The sequence below is a fragment of the Gorilla gorilla genome, chromosome 11 (genome assembly GCF_029281585.2).
Source record: "Gorilla gorilla gorilla isolate KB3781 chromosome 11, NHGRI_mGorGor1-v2.1_pri, whole genome shotgun sequence".
Taxonomy (NCBI): domain Eukaryota; kingdom Metazoa; phylum Chordata; class Mammalia; order Primates; family Hominidae; genus Gorilla; species Gorilla gorilla.
The window spans coordinates 100,514,500-100,532,326 of NC_073235.2; the positions used below are offsets into that span (position 1 = coordinate 100,514,500).

The 17,827-nt window shown below is 36.7% G+C and overlaps 1 protein-coding gene across 2 annotated transcripts in view; it reads left to right on the top strand.

Annotated features, from left to right (window-relative positions):
* Positions 1-17,827, top strand: part of PLCL1 (phospholipase C like 1 (inactive)) — a 344,844-nt gene that overhangs the window by 270,132 nt on the left and 56,885 nt on the right. For both annotated transcript variants that reach the window (XM_004033007.5, XM_055379335.2), the window contains 2 exons: positions 5,633-8,107; positions 10,730-10,933. In XM_004033007.5, coding sequence (XP_004033055.2) covers positions 5,633-8,107; positions 10,730-10,933 — 2,679 coding nt within the window. The remainder of the gene's footprint in view (positions 1-5,632; positions 8,108-10,729; positions 10,934-17,827) is intronic.

A 17,827-nucleotide genomic window follows, 5' to 3' on the forward strand; every position in this document is an offset into this window, starting at 1 on the left:
TCAAATCCCTTTAGCACATATGCAGAGTGATATATCTAAGATAAAAATGAAACCTTATCAGTTTCCTCCAAACTCTGTAATGTGCTAGACTTTATCACAGAGTAGGTACCTATTCTTGTTTGTCAAATGAATAAATGAAGAATAAGACCAGAGGCTTCTCAATATCCAAAGTTGGAGTTATCTGGATTCTAGATTGTATATTGTCTACCATGCTTTGAGAATGTCATGTATCAACCAAATTTTTGTTTCTCAGTTTTGCTTGGAACTTCACAAAACCAGAATGAATAGCATATTTTTATAGTGTATAGGTTGTATATAAGAACAGATAGGGTCCGTATGGTGAAAATCAAACCTATGTGCCTATATGCTTATCTTTTAGTATAATCTATTAAATTTTTATTAATAATTTCTTAAGAGAACTTTTCAAATATAAATCTTTCCCTCCCTTACACTATGTAGCTGGAGTTCAGTGTTATGAAACAAAGATTCCTTCTCATCACAGTTTGACAACTGGTGTTTTGATATCTAGTCTTTAGAGTTGTGTAAATTTGTTCTAATAAAGAATCATTTTAGAACTGTTTGCTTAAAAAAAACTTGCCAAAACACCAAAAAGTATATGTGATGATATAATTAGATGTTTAAGTATGCTCATGAGGTCAAAGGCAGGGAAGCTTGGGCTTGGTATTTCCTTTACTCACTTTTAAATTTTTGTACAGTGCTTCAGTGTGCATATTTTTCCCTGTGTGTTAAAATATACATAACATAAAAGTTACAATTTAACCATTTTTAAGTGTGTAAGTACACTTTAACCATTTCTAAGTGTATAAGCATTAGGTACATTCACATTTTTTGTGCAATTTCAGTATACTTTTTCCTGAAATTATATTGAAATAATTTGATATTTTCATGATTGAGATCCAAAACTTGTATTGAATAAGTATAGTTTTTTGGGGGCTTATCAATGTGTTTTGAAGAAAAATGATTTTGTTTTTTTTATTTTGATTAAGGAGCTTGCATTATGTCCAATCTTATTGGGCTTAGGGAGAGCAAATGTCAATGGGAATTTATGGAAACATGTTTATTAATTTGGCTTATCTGAACTTTGTTTCCAATTTTAGTTTAATAAAATTATTAAATATTTTAATACAATTATTAAAAATATTAAATATTTAGGAAGCTGAAAATATTTTGCTGTTGTGAAGAGTCTCATTTAATCATGATTGGTATCCTATTCCTAACAGTAGTAGATAAGCAACAGTGTTGTAGAAAATAATTTAAAAATTAAAAAGACATTTGGCCATTTTCCCCTTGTATTTTGAAATGATTTCTGAGTTTAGAAATCAGACATTATAGCATAAGATTAGATAGAAATTATCTTTATGATATAAATATAATAGAAACAGCACTCATAGATAAATCAATCTTGTGTTGTTTTAACAAAAGAGTAAAGTATTTGTCTATTGCTTTACTAGTTCATGAGACTCTTCTTGATTCTGATGATTGAATCCTTTATAAGATATTGAATAATTTCAAAAGACAGTAGATCCAAAATATGAAATGTTATTTAGAGATGTTCAGAGACCATATAAACCCAATTTTTTTAATTTTTTAAAATTTAACTTATTTAAATGTGATTCCTTTCTTGAGAAATGATAATTTGGAGACTTATGCATAGAATGTTAGGAAGTAGAAAGGATTGAATTCAATGTCTGACTAATTATTGGACTCAACTACAATATGAGGTTAAGCTTTAATTTAGGGGACAGAGGCATGACAATGCACTATTTATCTTAATAAATTTAAAGCTTTTGTTGTAAGCTGCTCAAAGAGAGACTTTGGTTGTGGGGCAGGAGTTGGGTGGAAGGGGTATTTGTACTTCAGCCTCTTGCCTTCATTCTCATGTGAGGAGAGTTAGCTTTGAAATAAGCTGAAAGACCTTGTAGTTTATAAAAATCTCCTGGAAAGATGTTATGGTCATTGGAATCAGTTCAGTCATCTAATGAGGTACACATTGGCTGGAGCACACCTGAACTGATAATAAACTTGGTTTCTTTTGGAAAGTGCCAAAAGTACCCATCTTCCCAATGCATACATAACATAAAATTTACCATTTAACCATTTTTAAGCATATAGTTGAATTGTGTTAAGAGAGAATTGACTCTCATTCAATCATCATCATCATAATTATGTTTTGTATTTACCAAGAAGGAAAACTGATACCCAACCTTCAACTTTTTCTAGTCTGTTTACCTTAATATTCCTACTTTCTCACCACCAATCTGCCAAGATCTTCTTGAGGGAATACAGATGTAGGGGTGTAGGACTCTGGTGGTGGTGAAGCTTAGAAGGAGATTTGGAGTCGTCCACCCTTCTGTCCGCTGAGGCACCATTTCCATCTCCCCTCCTCCCATCCTGTCAGAGCCAATAGCATGGCTATTGAAAGAACAGCGTGATTGCTCTCTGAATCCAGACATTTTCCTTTCCTATGACAGACCTGGAGAAATATCAGATAACTGAACCTTTTCCAGTGTATTTTGAATGTACGTAATCTTGGCTGTAGTCATCAGCAGACAGGATAATTATTCGTTCACACATGCTCTGGCCAAGTTTTAGCTCATTTGGAGACTTGTAATGACTTTGGAGTCTGTCCTTTGTAAAATGACAACCTAAGAATCATGTCTTTTTACTGGTTCCAAGTTTTAGGTGGGATTTTGATATAAGTTTTGTAATCATGTAGGAATTGTGGGTCAAAGCAAGAAATAAGCATTAGGGCAGGTGGATTCTTTTGCAGGCTAGATATAAAACATGTATTTCTTGAAGGCTTATCATTCTAGGAGGGAATGTCTTGATTTAAGGAGATATGGCAGAGAAGAGCCTTGTAAGAGAAAGCTATTCTGACATGAGCGGTTTTGTTCTTACAAATAAGCAATGGCTCAAGTCAGTAGCAGAGTGATAGACTGTGGAGAACGCTAGCATAATATCATACTTGGGGTATAGGAACCATATACATTCATTTAGAGTACCATTAATTTCCCATTTAATATTTGTTAGAAACTATTAGAGATTTTATCACTCTGCTGACAACAATTCTATTTGGAACATGAGCTGCTTATATAAAAATCATTTTTAATGTGAAAGCTCTCATTAGCTTAAAAGGCAAATCAAATGGTTAGCTTTAAAAGCTGAGTCACAGTCTCATTCACCATCAGAATTCACAGTTTTCTTCTTTATTTTACTTAGTAGATTAATCCTGTCTCAGCAATGCCATTAGGTGCCTGCCTTGATGGTGTGGAAAAATACACACAAACATCTGATATTTCTGAGCATTTGGGTTGTGACAAATTTAAATGTGTTCTAATAGATCATCTGTGTATAAATAGCTTAAGATTTATAGATGTTTTTTAACTTAAGGATGAGGAAACTGACCATTATAAGATAATTAAAAACAGCAACTCTTTGTAAATGCAGGAGCTAAGTTGTTAAATGCCAGGGCACCAACAGGCAATATTCTGTAATCTAAATTGGGTAATTTATAGCATTGTCACTTGAAGATCTGATACAAATTGGAGTCACTGAATCATCCCACCAACATCTCATAACTAAAGCAAATTTTGTTTCCTTTTCATGGGTAGGGTTTTAGTCAATTGAATAATAAATTATCCTGTCTTTTCTGAATCATAGGATAGGCAAGCTTATATAGGCAGAACTGATGAAATGAGGCCCCAGAGAAGATATTCTACCCTGTTTTAAAATATTTCCAATGAAGGATACGGTCCAGACTACTTTGGTTATACTTTTCAGTATTTGAAATAGTAATCTCATGTGGTTGTTTGAAAAATATTTTCAATTTATCACTGAAGATTTGTCTGAAATGTTCGGAAGTCAGGAATGAATTAACTTCTATATAACACCCAATATCCTGGTCAGTACCTACTCATAGTCCTACAGTTACTGGGTGTAAAAGGCAATGCTCCTCTTCCTTTGAAAAGCATAACCTTTCAAGCGCTTACAGTTTATAAAGAACAGTCACGCACATTTTCTCTTTTCACTCTCACAATGACACTATGTTATATAAAAAGATTATTAATTCCTATCAGAAATTAAGATTGAGAGAGGTTAAGTGACTCACTCAAGGTGATATATTTAGGGAGTGGAATAATTACAACTCAAGAACATGGTGGCACGTTCCTGTAATCCCAGCTACTCGGGAGGCTGAGGCAGGATAATCGCTTGAACTCGGGAGGCGGAGGTTGCATTGCACTGAAATCACGCCACTGCACTCCAGCCTGGGCAACAGAGCGAGATTCTGTCAAAAAAAAAAAAAAAAGTTATTTTTGCTCCAAGGACAAGGTACTTTGCACTCTACGTTTTGCTGACTCTTTGGCATGCCCTATAAAATTGGGCATGGTAAACATGCATTACGACGCTTTTGGAAAATTTGTTCCTGGGGCAATCACGTGAATTGGGATGTGGTTGGGAGCATCATTAATTGATTCTGTGGTCAGAACAGAGACTGGTATAAAGAAATACCCAGTTTAAGTGGCATCAATCAGATATTCAGTGTAAATGAATTGGGAATGATAGACACAGTGAACGGTCCAAGACTGAAATGAAATCTATCATCTCATGAGTATTCAGGGGACTGGAACTATATTTTAGGAAGGACGATAGGTGAGAAGGCCTAGATACAATCAAGAAGGAAACAGCCTCAAAAAATAATAAACCTGCTTAAGATACCCTCTTCTGAATGGATGAAGTTTGATGATCCGTTGGCCCTGTTGGTCAGGGAAGGGTGAAATGGGCTGAGGAAACTGGAATTCTGTAACACTAAGATCCAAGGACACTTCCAGAAACGGCATTTGCGAGGTGCAAGTGTTCCCTGTAAAATCTTCTGGCAAAGGGCTTTGAAATTTAACTTATATTGGAAGAACCTTAAAAAGTTAGTACAGCCATTCATATTTCTGTTTGGTTTAAGCTGTGCCTGCTAATAACATTACACTGAAATGCAGGTGTGAATTCCTATAATGTTAAAATCAAATTGTTTACCTCAGTTTGAAAATTTGCTCAAATGAGAGTGATTGGCTATTGTTAGCTCTCAATTTGACTTTCAAGACACCTTGAAATAGCTTCAGGAAAAAAACGTGATTTCTAGTTAAGCTGTTCAGTTAAGCACTTTGTGATACAAAGTATGTTAAGGTAAAACCTTTTATTTAAATCAACTTTAAGAAAACCTCTTTAAAAAGTTGCAGAGTATAAATGAGGAAATCTTTAAAAAAATACAGCTTTATTTCTTTTACGTATCTATTGGGAATTGAGCTAGGTAGTCGAGGCACCAGCATGAGGTTCTTAAGAAATCTGCTTTAATGAACAAATCAGAGTGATTTGTACTTAATACTTGATTTTGTTTCAAAGGCCACATAAGCATTTGAAAAATAAGTTTTTGCCTGAATCCTGTAATTTCAGCTTTCTTAGCAATTTCTCTTTTCTGAAACAGTGAAAAGGTAAACTTTAGGCTAGCCTCTGTTCAGATAATCACAATATGTGAATTGAAGTTTGAGGAGTTCATAGAGTGTTACTGAATTTGTCTGTTTTCTAAAGGAAATTGATTCATTCTTTTCGAATTATTTTACAGGATCCTTCAAACCAAAAATGTGGTGGAAGAAAGAAAACCGTGTCTTTCAGCAGCATGCCATCGGAAAAGAAAATTAGCAGTGCAAATGACTGCATCAGCTTCATGCAAGCTGGCTGTGAGTTGAAGAAAGTCCGGCCAAATTCTCGCATTTACAACCGTTTTTTCACTCTGGACACAGACCTTCAAGCTCTTCGCTGGGAACCTTCAAAGAAAGACCTCGAGAAAGCCAAGCTTGATATTTCTGCCATAAAAGAGATCAGACTGGGGAAAAACACGGAAACATTTAGAAACAATGGCCTTGCTGACCAGATCTGTGAGGACTGTGCCTTTTCCATACTCCATGGGGAAAACTATGAATCTCTGGACCTAGTTGCCAATTCAGCAGATGTGGCAAACATCTGGGTGTCTGGGTTACGGTACCTGGTTTCTCGAAGTAAGCAGCCTCTTGATTTTATGGAGGGCAACCAGAACACACCACGGTTCATGTGGTTGAAAACAGTGTTTGAAGCAGCAGATGTTGATGGGAATGGGATTATGTTGGAAGACACCTCTGTAGAGTTAATAAAACAACTCAACCCTACTCTGAAGGAAGCCAAGATCAGGTTAAAGTTTAAAGAAATCCAGAAGAGCAAGGAAAAACTAACCACCCGCGTGACTGAAGAGGAATTTTGTGAAGCTTTTTGTGAACTTTGCACCAGGCCAGAAGTGTATTTCTTACTTGTACAGATATCTAAAAACAAAGAATATTTGGATGCCAATGATCTCATGCTCTTTTTAGAAGCTGAGCAAGGAGTCACCCATATCACCGAAGATATGTGCTTAGACATCATAAGGAGATACGAACTTTCTGAAGAGGGACGTCAAAAAGGGTTTCTTGCAATTGATGGCTTTACCCAGTATTTATTGTCATCAGAATGTGACATTTTTGATCCTGAGCAAAAGAAGGTTGCCCAAGATATGACCCAGCCATTATCTCACTACTATATCAATGCCTCTCATAACACCTATCTAATAGAAGACCAGTTCAGGGGGCCAGCTGACATCAATGGGTACATTAGAGCTTTGAAAATGGGCTGTCGAAGCATTGAACTCGACGTAAGTGATGGTTCAGATAATGAACCAATCCTTTGTAATCGAAATAACATGACAACCCATGTTTCCTTTCGAAGTGTCATAGAAGTAATAAATAAATTTGCCTTTGTTGCTTCTGAATACCCACTCATTCTTTGCTTGGGAAATCACTGCTCCTTGCCGCAGCAGAAGGTAATGGTTCAACAGATGAAAAAGGTCTTTGGCAATAAACTCTATACTGAAGCACCTTTGCCCTCAGAATCCTACCTCCCATCACCAGAAAAATTAAAAAGAATGATCATTGTGAAAGGAAAGAAGTTGCCTTCTGATCCAGATGTGTTAGAAGGAGAAGTAACAGATGAAGATGAAGAAGCTGAAATGTCTCGAAGGATGTCGGTAGATTACAATGGTGAGCAGAAGCAAATCCGACTCTGTAGGGAGCTCTCTGATTTGGTGTCTATTTGTAAATCTGTTCAGTACAGGGATTTTGAACTATCTATGAAAAGCCAAAACTATTGGGAAATGTGTTCATTTAGTGAAACAGAGGCCAGCCGCATTGCAAATGAGTACCCAGAGGATTTTGTTAATTATAATAAGAAGTTCTTATCAAGAATCTATCCAAGTGCCATGAGGATCGATTCCAGTAACTTGAATCCACAGGACTTTTGGAATTGTGGCTGTCAGATTGTAGCAATGAATTTTCAGACTCCGGGTCCAATGATGGACCTTCACACGGGCTGGTTTCTTCAAAACGGGGGATGTGGTTATGTTCTAAGGCCGTCTATAATGCGAGATGAAGTTTCTTACTTCAGCGCAAATACAAAGGGCATTCTACCTGGGGTGTCTCCTCTAGCTCTTCATATCAAGATCATCAGTGGTCAGAATTTCCCAAAGCCCAAGGGAGCTTGTGCCAAAGGGGATGTCATAGATCCCTATGTTTGTATAGAGATACACGGAATTCCAGCGGATTGTTCGGAACAAAGAACTAAAACTGTACAGCAAAACAGTGATAATCCTATTTTTGATGAAACTTTTGAGTTCCAAATAAACCTACCTGAGCTGGCCATGATCCGTTTTGTTGTTCTGGATGATGACTACATTGGGGATGAGTTTATAGGGCAATATACGATACCATTTGAATGTTTGCAGCCTGGATATCGGCATGTTCCCCTGCGTTCTTTTGTGGGTGACATCATGGAGCACGTAACCCTTTTTGCCCACATAGCAATAACTAATCGAAGTGGAGGAGGAAAGGCACAGAAGCGCAGTCTTTCAGTGAGAATGGGGAAGAAAGTTCGGGAATATACCATGCTCAGGAATATCGGTCTTAAAACCATTGATGACATCTTTAAAATAGCGGTTCATCCATTACGAGAAGCCATAGATATGAGAGAAAATATGCAGGTAGGAGAAACATCTCACACTCTCCTTCCCTATCCCTAATTATTCCTACCCCTATAATGTTTTATTAATAATCTGATTTGCAAAAATTTATCAGAAAGATTGTTTAAGTCTCGGTGTGGTGACTCATTCCTGTAATCCCAGCACTTTGGGAGGCTGAGGCAGGTGGATCACTTTAGGCCAGGAGTTCGAGGACAGCTTGGGAAACATGGTGAAACCCTGTATTTCTAAAAAACATGAAAGTTAGCCTGGTGTGGTGGCGAGCACGTGTAGTCCCAGCTACCCAGGAGGCTGACATGGGAGGATTACTTGAGCCTGGGAGGTCAATGATGCAGTGTGCTGTGATTGTACCAGTGCACTCCAGTCTGGGCAACAACAGAACAAGACCCTGTCTCAAAATAAAAAGAAAGAAAGATGTGTAAACCTGTGTACCATTGAACTAAGTTCAGTACTGTCTGTGATAAAACAGATATATTTTATGTTTCTAACTGTGAATGCTATGTTAAGTTTGGACTGAACTAAGATGTAGCAAAATTCTGTATATTAAATATCCTTAGTACAAAACTGAATCAATATATGGAAATGTGCATCTGAAACAATGGGAACAAAGTAGAATATACAATATATGTGTGTAATATATAAAAAATTTATACAAACATACACATACTAATTACTAGTGTATATATAACATATTTGCATATATGATCATGAAAGAGAATTTGAAGTGATATAAAACAAGCATAATGTCTATTAGGTTACTTTTTAGTTTTAAATTATGTATAATGACAACAATAATAAATTGCTCCCCACAAGAACAAGTAAAACTAAACAAAAAAAATTGGCACTCAAACTCGTTGAAAAATATTTAACCTTGTCTTAGAAATGTGGTTTAATTGAAAGAACATGGGTTCTTGAGCAAATCTATCCCTGTGCGATCTTGAACAAATTATTTCAGGTCTCTGATCATCAATATTCTCCATATAAGGTAAGAAAAATAGTTACACTTATCGCAAAATTATTATTAGAGTAAAATTAGGGTATATGGAAATTGACTAGCCTCAACATTTAGAAATTCAATATTAAGTTTTCTTTCCTTCATTAATGCTTATAATCTGAGACAGTGGTAAACCTAAAAAAATTACTTAATATACTTATTAGGCTAGTGTTATTGAGATGCAAACAATAACAGATATTCACCGAGTACCTGCAATGTGCAAAGTGGATATTATTCAATTCACTTTATTTCTTTAGCTGATGTGTTTATAATAATCCTCACCAAAAATCCCTGTTTTCAAGATAGATAATAAATTTGAAAAGGTTAATGCATTTCCTAAGTATTGCAAGTTAACAAATAGCAGTGTTAGCCTTTAAATCCAGGACTACCAGTATTTAATAGAACAACAGGGTGACTATAGTTAATAATAACTGTACATTTTATAGTAACTTAAAGAGTCTAATTGGATTGTTTGCAACTCAAAGGATAAATGCTTGAGGTGATGCATACCCCATTTTTCATGATGTGCTTATTTCATATTGCATGCTTGTATCAAGACTTTTAATGTACCTTATAAATATATATACCTACTATGTACCTGCAAAAGTTAAAAATTAAAGAAAATAAATCCAGGATTGCCTAATACCAAAATCCATTACCATTATCATTCATGTGCAGAACCACAAACCCATGGCACAGTTAAATACTTGTGGTAGGTTGCCTTAGCCACCATTCAAAAAATAGAGTCCAAATATCAGCATATTCTATGTAACTTTTTCTGACATAATTCTAGTACTATTATAAATCCCTATGTTAGATTAGTTATGAACCATTTCTGCACTTTATAGATTAAACTTTACATATTTTATATAATCTTGAAATATGTACTTTGCATATTTTATATTATGTATTTAAAATACATAAAAGTGTTATAGGTAAAGTGTATCCAGGTAGCATTGATAGTTTATATTATCTTAACATAAAGTCTTTGGGGTTAAGGATTATTTGGAGTCTAATCAGAAGAAAAATGAAGGTGATCATTGTCATGAAATTCATGAGACACCTAATAAGTTAGGTACTGTTCACTGTGGGTGAAATGTAAAATAGTCATAATTTCTATTTCAAATGAATTTTTTGAAAAGACTGTAGCATGAACAAATGTAGCTCTACATGAAATGTGCTTTCAGTGTGTGTGTCTGTCCGGTGCCTTTCTGTTGAAGTGACAAAGGAATGCCATTGATTAGTCAGATGGAGGGTGGTGAGCAGTAGCATCCTGCTACCTTGAGGAAAAAAGCCCAAGCGAAATGCGCTCCAGTATACAACCCCTGCCATTCTGTTTTCCTGATCACCATGATACAAATCAAACATGACGTTCATGATCAGCCAGTACTTAGTTGTGTGACTATCCCAGTGGTCTGCTTTGAAAAGCACCGCATAGCCTTGTGTCCCACTCTGCTTTGCTTTCATGGGATGTTTGTGGTGATTGCTAAAAATTGAGCAAGATGAAGTATAGTCATGAATTAGCCCTCTATTATCTTTTTAAAATGAATGTACTTTTCTGTAAACCTGGGAGTGCTGGCGGTGATGTGTCAGGTGGTCAGAAGTGTGATTCCATGTTTTCTTCCTCACAGAACGCAATCGTGTCTATTAAGGAACTATGTGGACTCCCTCCAATTGCCAGTCTGAAGCAGTGCCTGTTAACTCTGTCATCTCGGCTCATCACCAGTGACAATACTCCTTCAGTCTCACTTGTGATGAAAGACAGCTTTCCTTACCTGGAGCCTCTGGGTGCAATTCCAGATGTGCAGAAAAAGATGCTGGCTGCTTATGATCTGGTAGGAAATTGCGACTCCATATTTTTTTATCTGTGTGTGTGTGTGAAATCACAAATAGCAGGGACTCTTCTGTGGAACTCCAATGAATAACACAGGGTGACTACCTTTGAAACATGGATTGGAGGTAGCATGCAGAGCCGGCCCATTCAGCTTCTGCTAAGTCTCAGTGGAAAACTCTGAGAAAATGACTTGAACCTGGAGCTTCACAGGTTATAAGTGGAAAACTCTGCTTTAGCAAGGAATGAATTATTTAAAAACCCTCCAAAATATGTACACTCATCATCTAAATGACTTTAGAGTGCAATATAACCATTTAATTATATACCTATGGGAAGTAAACATGTCTCAGTGCTGCCTTATGATGGTTGAGACAAAATTTATATGGAATATATATTTTTCAGCTAATTCCTAGAATGTACCCCTTATCCTCATGGTCCAAAATGGGTGCTGAGCTCCAGCCATAATATCTGCATTCCAACCATCAGGAGTGATGAAAAGATGTAAGACATAGCTTCTTCCTTTAAGGACGTTTCTCTGGAATAGAATAGATCATGTTTGCTTTTATTTCATCAGCCTGGAGTTGACATATAGCCACACTTAGTTGCAAAGGAGAATAGAAAATATCATTTCAAGGGGCTATATGCTAAATGTTGTCTCTTCTGTTACTAGGAAATAAGGGGAGAATGGATATTAAGGGGCAACCAATAGTCTGCTACAGAGGTGAATAGGCAATTCACTTACCCCCCACCCAATAACAATGAAAAATTAAAAACATTTAACTTTAAAATAAGTTTTTAATTAGAAATTAAGAAAATATAGTAAGATATTCCCCTCACCATTAAATTGACATGTTTTTTCTCTTTAAAAATAGTACCTCTGATCAAGAATTTAAGGAAATGGGTACCCTCATTCATCTACTTCTAGTGGAAAAATAAATTGATATAGTATTTCTTGGAGAAACAATTGGCAATACAATTTAAAATGCTTACAAGTTTGATCTATAGAGTTCCTTTTCTTGGATTTATTCTAAGCCAGTAGAGAGAAGCATAAACATAGAAAGATTAGCTAAGTGAAATATAATAATCTATATTATAGATTCCTTTGAAGATATTAAAATCATGTGTTAGAAGAATATTTAATGGTATGGAGAAGTCCTTACAATGTTTTGTAGAAAATTTGATTACAATAAAATGGGAAATAGGATTTAAATTACATTTCTATGTATATGCCCCTAAGTTGCTAGCAGGTTATTAATAGTGAATGTTTTTATATAAGAGTGAATTTTATTTTCTTATTTATGCTTTTCTGTATTTTTTCTATATTCACCAAACTCTTTATAATGAACCCAACTAATTTTATAATTGCATAAAATAAACCTTAAGGAAGAAAAGATGAAGATTTTATCATTAAAAAACAAGTAGAAGAAAGATACTGGAGATAAACATTCTACGAATGAAAAAGAAAAATTTCCACAGGGCATGTTCTGCTTATGAATGACCATACCTGTTATACAATGTACTTCATGGTTGCTAGGGGGAAAGTTTACCTGTTACCTGTATCTCATTTTTCATGAAATCAATTTTTTCATCATAAAAATGGGGACTGAAAGCTATTCAGTGAATAGGTATAATTGCCATCTAAGAGGTGAAATTAGGGTACTAGTTGCCATAGAGACAGACAGTAGAAATCACTTATTCCTCCACTTGTCTTTTAAGCTAAGAAAGAGAAATCATTCATGGCGAGGGAGGTCCCTGAAGCTGGCCTGTAATAAGCAGAAGGATACCTGGTCTGGGGCTGGGCAATTTCCATTTCAAACCCCCGAGTGTCTGATAGTGTCTTATTTTTTCAGTTTTATCTGCTGAAGCCAAGACTGAAATATTAGCCTTTTCTCATCTGTATTATTAAAATGCAAATTGTAATTGCAGGCAGAGCATGGTTTCCAAAGATTAAAATAAAAGGCTACAGTGGAAGCAGAAATACTTATAATGAAGTCTTTTATGTACAGTTCTCTATGGAAAACCATTTTGGGAGGGAATTGAGTGTAAATATCCTTATACCACATGGTAAACTTGGTAGAATTCAAAAGTGATTAAAAACACCATTGACATCTCTGTTGAGTATTTATTTTAGGGGATGGGGTAGGTAGGGACAGATACATGTAATGATGATATTGGCCTTGAAATTAAAACACCATTTTTACTTTCCAGGATTAGCATTGTATTGGTTGGCATCTTTAATGCTCTTAATGTATTACTGTGTATTAATTTTAAATAGGTCTTCTAAGATCTCTTCAGATCTGGAGTGAACATTTAAAAACATAGATCAAGGGGCTGGATTACACTTGCAATCCCAGGACTTTAGGAGGCCGAGGCGGGTGGATCACCTGAAGTCAGGGGTTTGAGACCAGCCTGGCCAACATAGTGAAACCCCGTCTCTACTAAAACTACAAAAATTAGCCGGGCATGGTGGCACCCGCCTGTAATCCCAGCTACTTGGGAGGCTGAGGCAGGAGAATTGCTTGAACCTGGGAGGCGGAGGTTGCAGTGAGCCGAGACTGCGCCATCGCACTCCAGCCTGGGTGACAGAGCAAGATGCAATCTCAAATAAAAAATAAAATAAAATAAAATAAAGACATAGATCAAATCAAGTAACTTTCCTGCTTAAAATCCTCCAGTGGGTTCCATTAAAATAAAACGGAAACTCCTGACTGTGGCTTTACAATGTCATTTATGATTTGCCCCTGCTTGTCTACCTCACCTGCCTCTCCATCCTTGCCCAATCTCACTACATCTCCCAACCTCATCCGCCTCTCACAACCTCACCCGTCTCTCCAGCGTCACCTGCCTCTCCCAACCTCACCTGCCTCTCCAGCCTCCGCTGCCTCTTTAGTTTTACCTGCCGCTCCCAACTGCACCTGCATCTCCAGCCTCACCTGCTTCTCCCAACCTCACCTGCCTCTTTAGTTTTACTGCCTCTCCCAACCTCACCTGCCAGTCCAGCCTCACCTACCTCTCTCACCTGCTTCCCCAGCTCCATTTGCCTCTCCCAACCTCACCAGCTTGTCCCAGTCTCACCTGCATCTCCAGTCTCATCTGCCTTTTCTAGCCTACCTGCTTCTCCAGTTTCACCTGCCTTCCCCAACCTCACCTGCCTCTCCAGTCTCATCTGCTTCTCCAGCCTCATTCTCACACCCTCTATTTTGCTCACTCTCTTCCAGCCACACTGGCTTTCTTTGCACATATTTATGGGGTATGGTGTGATTTTTCCGTACATGTATACAATGTGTAATGATCAAATTAGAGTAATTAGCATATCCATCACCTCAAACATTTATTTCTTAGTGGTGAGAACATTTAAAATCCTCTCTTCTGGCTATTTTGCAAGGCAGCAGTACTTACCACTATACCACCGACACCACCTCTTCTAGCTATTTGGAAATATGCAATGTATTATTGTTAACTATAGTCACTACTGTGCAGTGGAACACCATAATTTATTCCTCCTTATCTCTTAATTCTTAGCTCAAATGTCATTTTCTCAGAAAAGCCTTCCCTAACTAGTCTCCCCATCGATCCCTTTGTCACATAGCCATGTTTTATTTCCATCTTCCTGCTTAGCAGTATTGAAAAATATTTTGCTTGAACTTTTTAATTTCTGTCCTCTTTTACTCCTCAATTTGAATGTAAACTCCATGAGGTTAGATCCTATCTGTATATTTATTACTGTCACCTCTGGCACCCAAAACAATGTTGGCACATAGCACGTTATCAGGTAATGTTCACTGAGTAAAAACAATAAATAAAAGCATCTATTGTTGGTGAAAATCGTGTAGTTTCCATCCTATAATTGAACATGTTTGATGATAAATTATTAAATCCCCTTGATTTTACCTCTCTGACACCACCCTTGCTGAATTGTTCCCTATCTTATATTTGGCTAAAAAACTTACAGAGTAAGGCAAAACTATGGAGACAGTAAAAAGATTATTATTTGCCAGGGTCTTTGAGTGGGTCAGGGAGGGATGAACTGGTGGAGCACAAAGGAGTTTTAAGGCAGTGGAACTATTCTGTATGAAACTGTAATGGCAGATACATGTCATTATGCACTAGTCAACAACCTATAGAATGTACAACACAAAGAGTCAACCCTAATGTCAACTATGGACTTTAGCTAATAAGAATGTATCAATAGTGGCTTGTCAATTGTAGTAAATATACCACACTAATGCAAAATGTAAACAGTAGGGAAAACTGGGAGGTGGGGGTAGAGTTAGAGGGTGAGGACTCTGTACTTTCCATTTACTTTTTATGCAAACTTGAAACTTCTCATGAAAATACAGTCTAACCACCCCCCCAACCTACCACAGACTATTAATAAAAACTGATTTGGATGAATAAGGGAAAAAAGCAAATCCAAGATTTATTGCCTAGTGGTGTGGTTGGTGTGGGGAGAAGGTATTCCAAAATGAACAGCTTGGGTTCAATTTAGACTTAAGTTGCTTAAATGTTTGGATTTCTCAAAAATGATAATGAACTGCATAGATGCCATCCAAGAGGAAAAATTGTTACCACTAAAAAATGCAGAATATGTTTAGAATAAAAAACAACCTGAAATCTTTCCTGAACAGATACAAATGTTTTCTTTTTTCAGTATGGAAAGAAATAAATCAGGCAACTTGGTAGCCTACATTTGTTGAAAGCAAACTTGAGTGCATCAAATTATACTAGTATCAAGGGAAAATAAAATAAAATATTCTAGAAAACACTGACCCTGAGTTCATCTGCACAGATTTTTTCCCCTAAATTTAGCTTTCCATATTTATTACCCACTATAAATAAATAAATAAACAAATCCCACTATTTATTAGTCATTAAATATTTGAAAATATTTCCTCCTGAGGGTTTTAAAATTCAGTCTTAAAAGTCATTTTTTCTTTCTCTCTTTTTTTGTTTTGGAAACGGAGTCTCGCTCTGTCGCCCAGACTGGAGTACAGTGGTGCCATCTCAGCTCACTGCAAGCTCCGCCTCCTGGGTTCATGCCATTCTCCTGCCTCAGCCTCCCCAGTAGCTAGGACAACAAACACCCACCACCACGCCCAGCTAATTTTTTGTATTTTTAGTAGAGACAGGGTTTTACCATGTTAGCCAGGATGGTCTTGATCTCCTGACCTCGTGATCTGCCCGCCTTGGCCTCCGAAAGTGCTGGGATTACAGGTGTGAGCCACTGTGCCCAGCCTTAAAAGTCCTTTTAAATTAGTCTTGCAATTATAATTCCATTTTAGCAACTGTGTTGGTATCAAGAAATCAAAAATCAAATGTATTTGTAGCAAAATGGGCCTATTGACATGGCAGAATTTCAGAAGAAAGGGAAGGCACACTCTCCCCTGTCTTAGCACATCTTACTTAAAGTATACGTTTTCTGTCTGCTTCCTGGGACTTGAAATTTCAAAATTACAACCAGTTCCCTAGGGTTAAGACTTTTTATCTTTTTTAAAATGCAGCAACATCCCTGTGAGTAATAACACACTGGGTTATCAGTAATTCATTCTTACCTTCGAGTAAATTTAGCAGATCATGTTCTACAAGCAGGTTTTAACCTGGGAAAAGCGAGAGATGGTAATGACAGAGGGTTCACCAAGTCTGGGTAAGGTGAAGGTGGGGTTGCTCAAAGAATTGCAATTTTCTTACGGGCAGCCCTGTTTACTATTACCATTAATACTCTCAATAGGATGTTGCCATGTAAATGCCTATCTAATATTTTGTGCAACTGAAGCAGAGATGACTTTGCTGATATAAAACATGTCACGGCTGGAGGTGGGAAGTGTACAGCTTCTAAAACAGCACTAGAGGGAACTGGGAGCACTATCAATCAATAAATCTGGCAAGTAGAAAAGGCTCTAAAAGTCGAAGGTAGAATGGATGCCTCTTTCGCAGGCTAAATATACAAAGAGAAGAGCTGTTGGCATTGGATTGTTCACTACAGCGCCATTTCAGTGGCCCTCTGCTCATCAGGAAAGTTTTCCAGAAACTGTCCCTGGAGCTTAATTTGAAATCAGAAGACCATTTCTGAGTGACTCTTCCATTTATTTTACTGTGATTCTTCTTCTTTTTTTGGCTCAGGTCTCTGAAAGAGCAAGCATCACTTCCTCACTCTGTTTTTACTTTCTCTGGAAAAATATCCCACTGAAGTAGGTAGTATAGTCACAGAGTCATCTTCTTTTAAGGCTGATAATGTCGTATAATTATATTTTGCAAATAAAAGTAATATGACTTTTTTTCATTTAGGATTCATCTTAATTTGGGGGTTGTTAAGAGTAAAAATTGGTTACAGAAAGAGTTACTTAGTGTTATAGCCAGAAAATGGAGATGTTTAATTTGATAAACATTTTCTGAACTCCTTTTAATGTGCAAGCCACTGCGTTAAATGCTGTGGAAGGTTCAGCAGATCTTGTGCTTCAGCAGCTTACCAGCAGGAGATGTAACCTGGTAAGGTACTACCCAGCCCTAGGAGTCTACTATTGGGGATGTGAATATGTTACTCATCATTTAACATGGAGTTGTAATAGCAGGGGATTACATTGGAAAACATTTTGTAATTTTAGTAGGGCACTATCAAAACTAGTTTGTTTGAATGGGTTTGGCTTTTTTCATTCTGCAATTGTGTTTTTATGCATGTAGATTTAGCTCCAGCCCTAATGTTTTACTCTAGTCACATTTCTGTGTTTTATTCTGTGTAACCAAAGATGAATAAGCAGAGACAGAATCAGCACAGATAGTCATGATAGAATGAATGACAGTTCTGTAACTCAAGAGAAATAGGAAAATGTGTAGGAACACATATATTTACCACTTGTAAAATAACATTTTCTCATTTGATATGCCATTTTGTGTATGT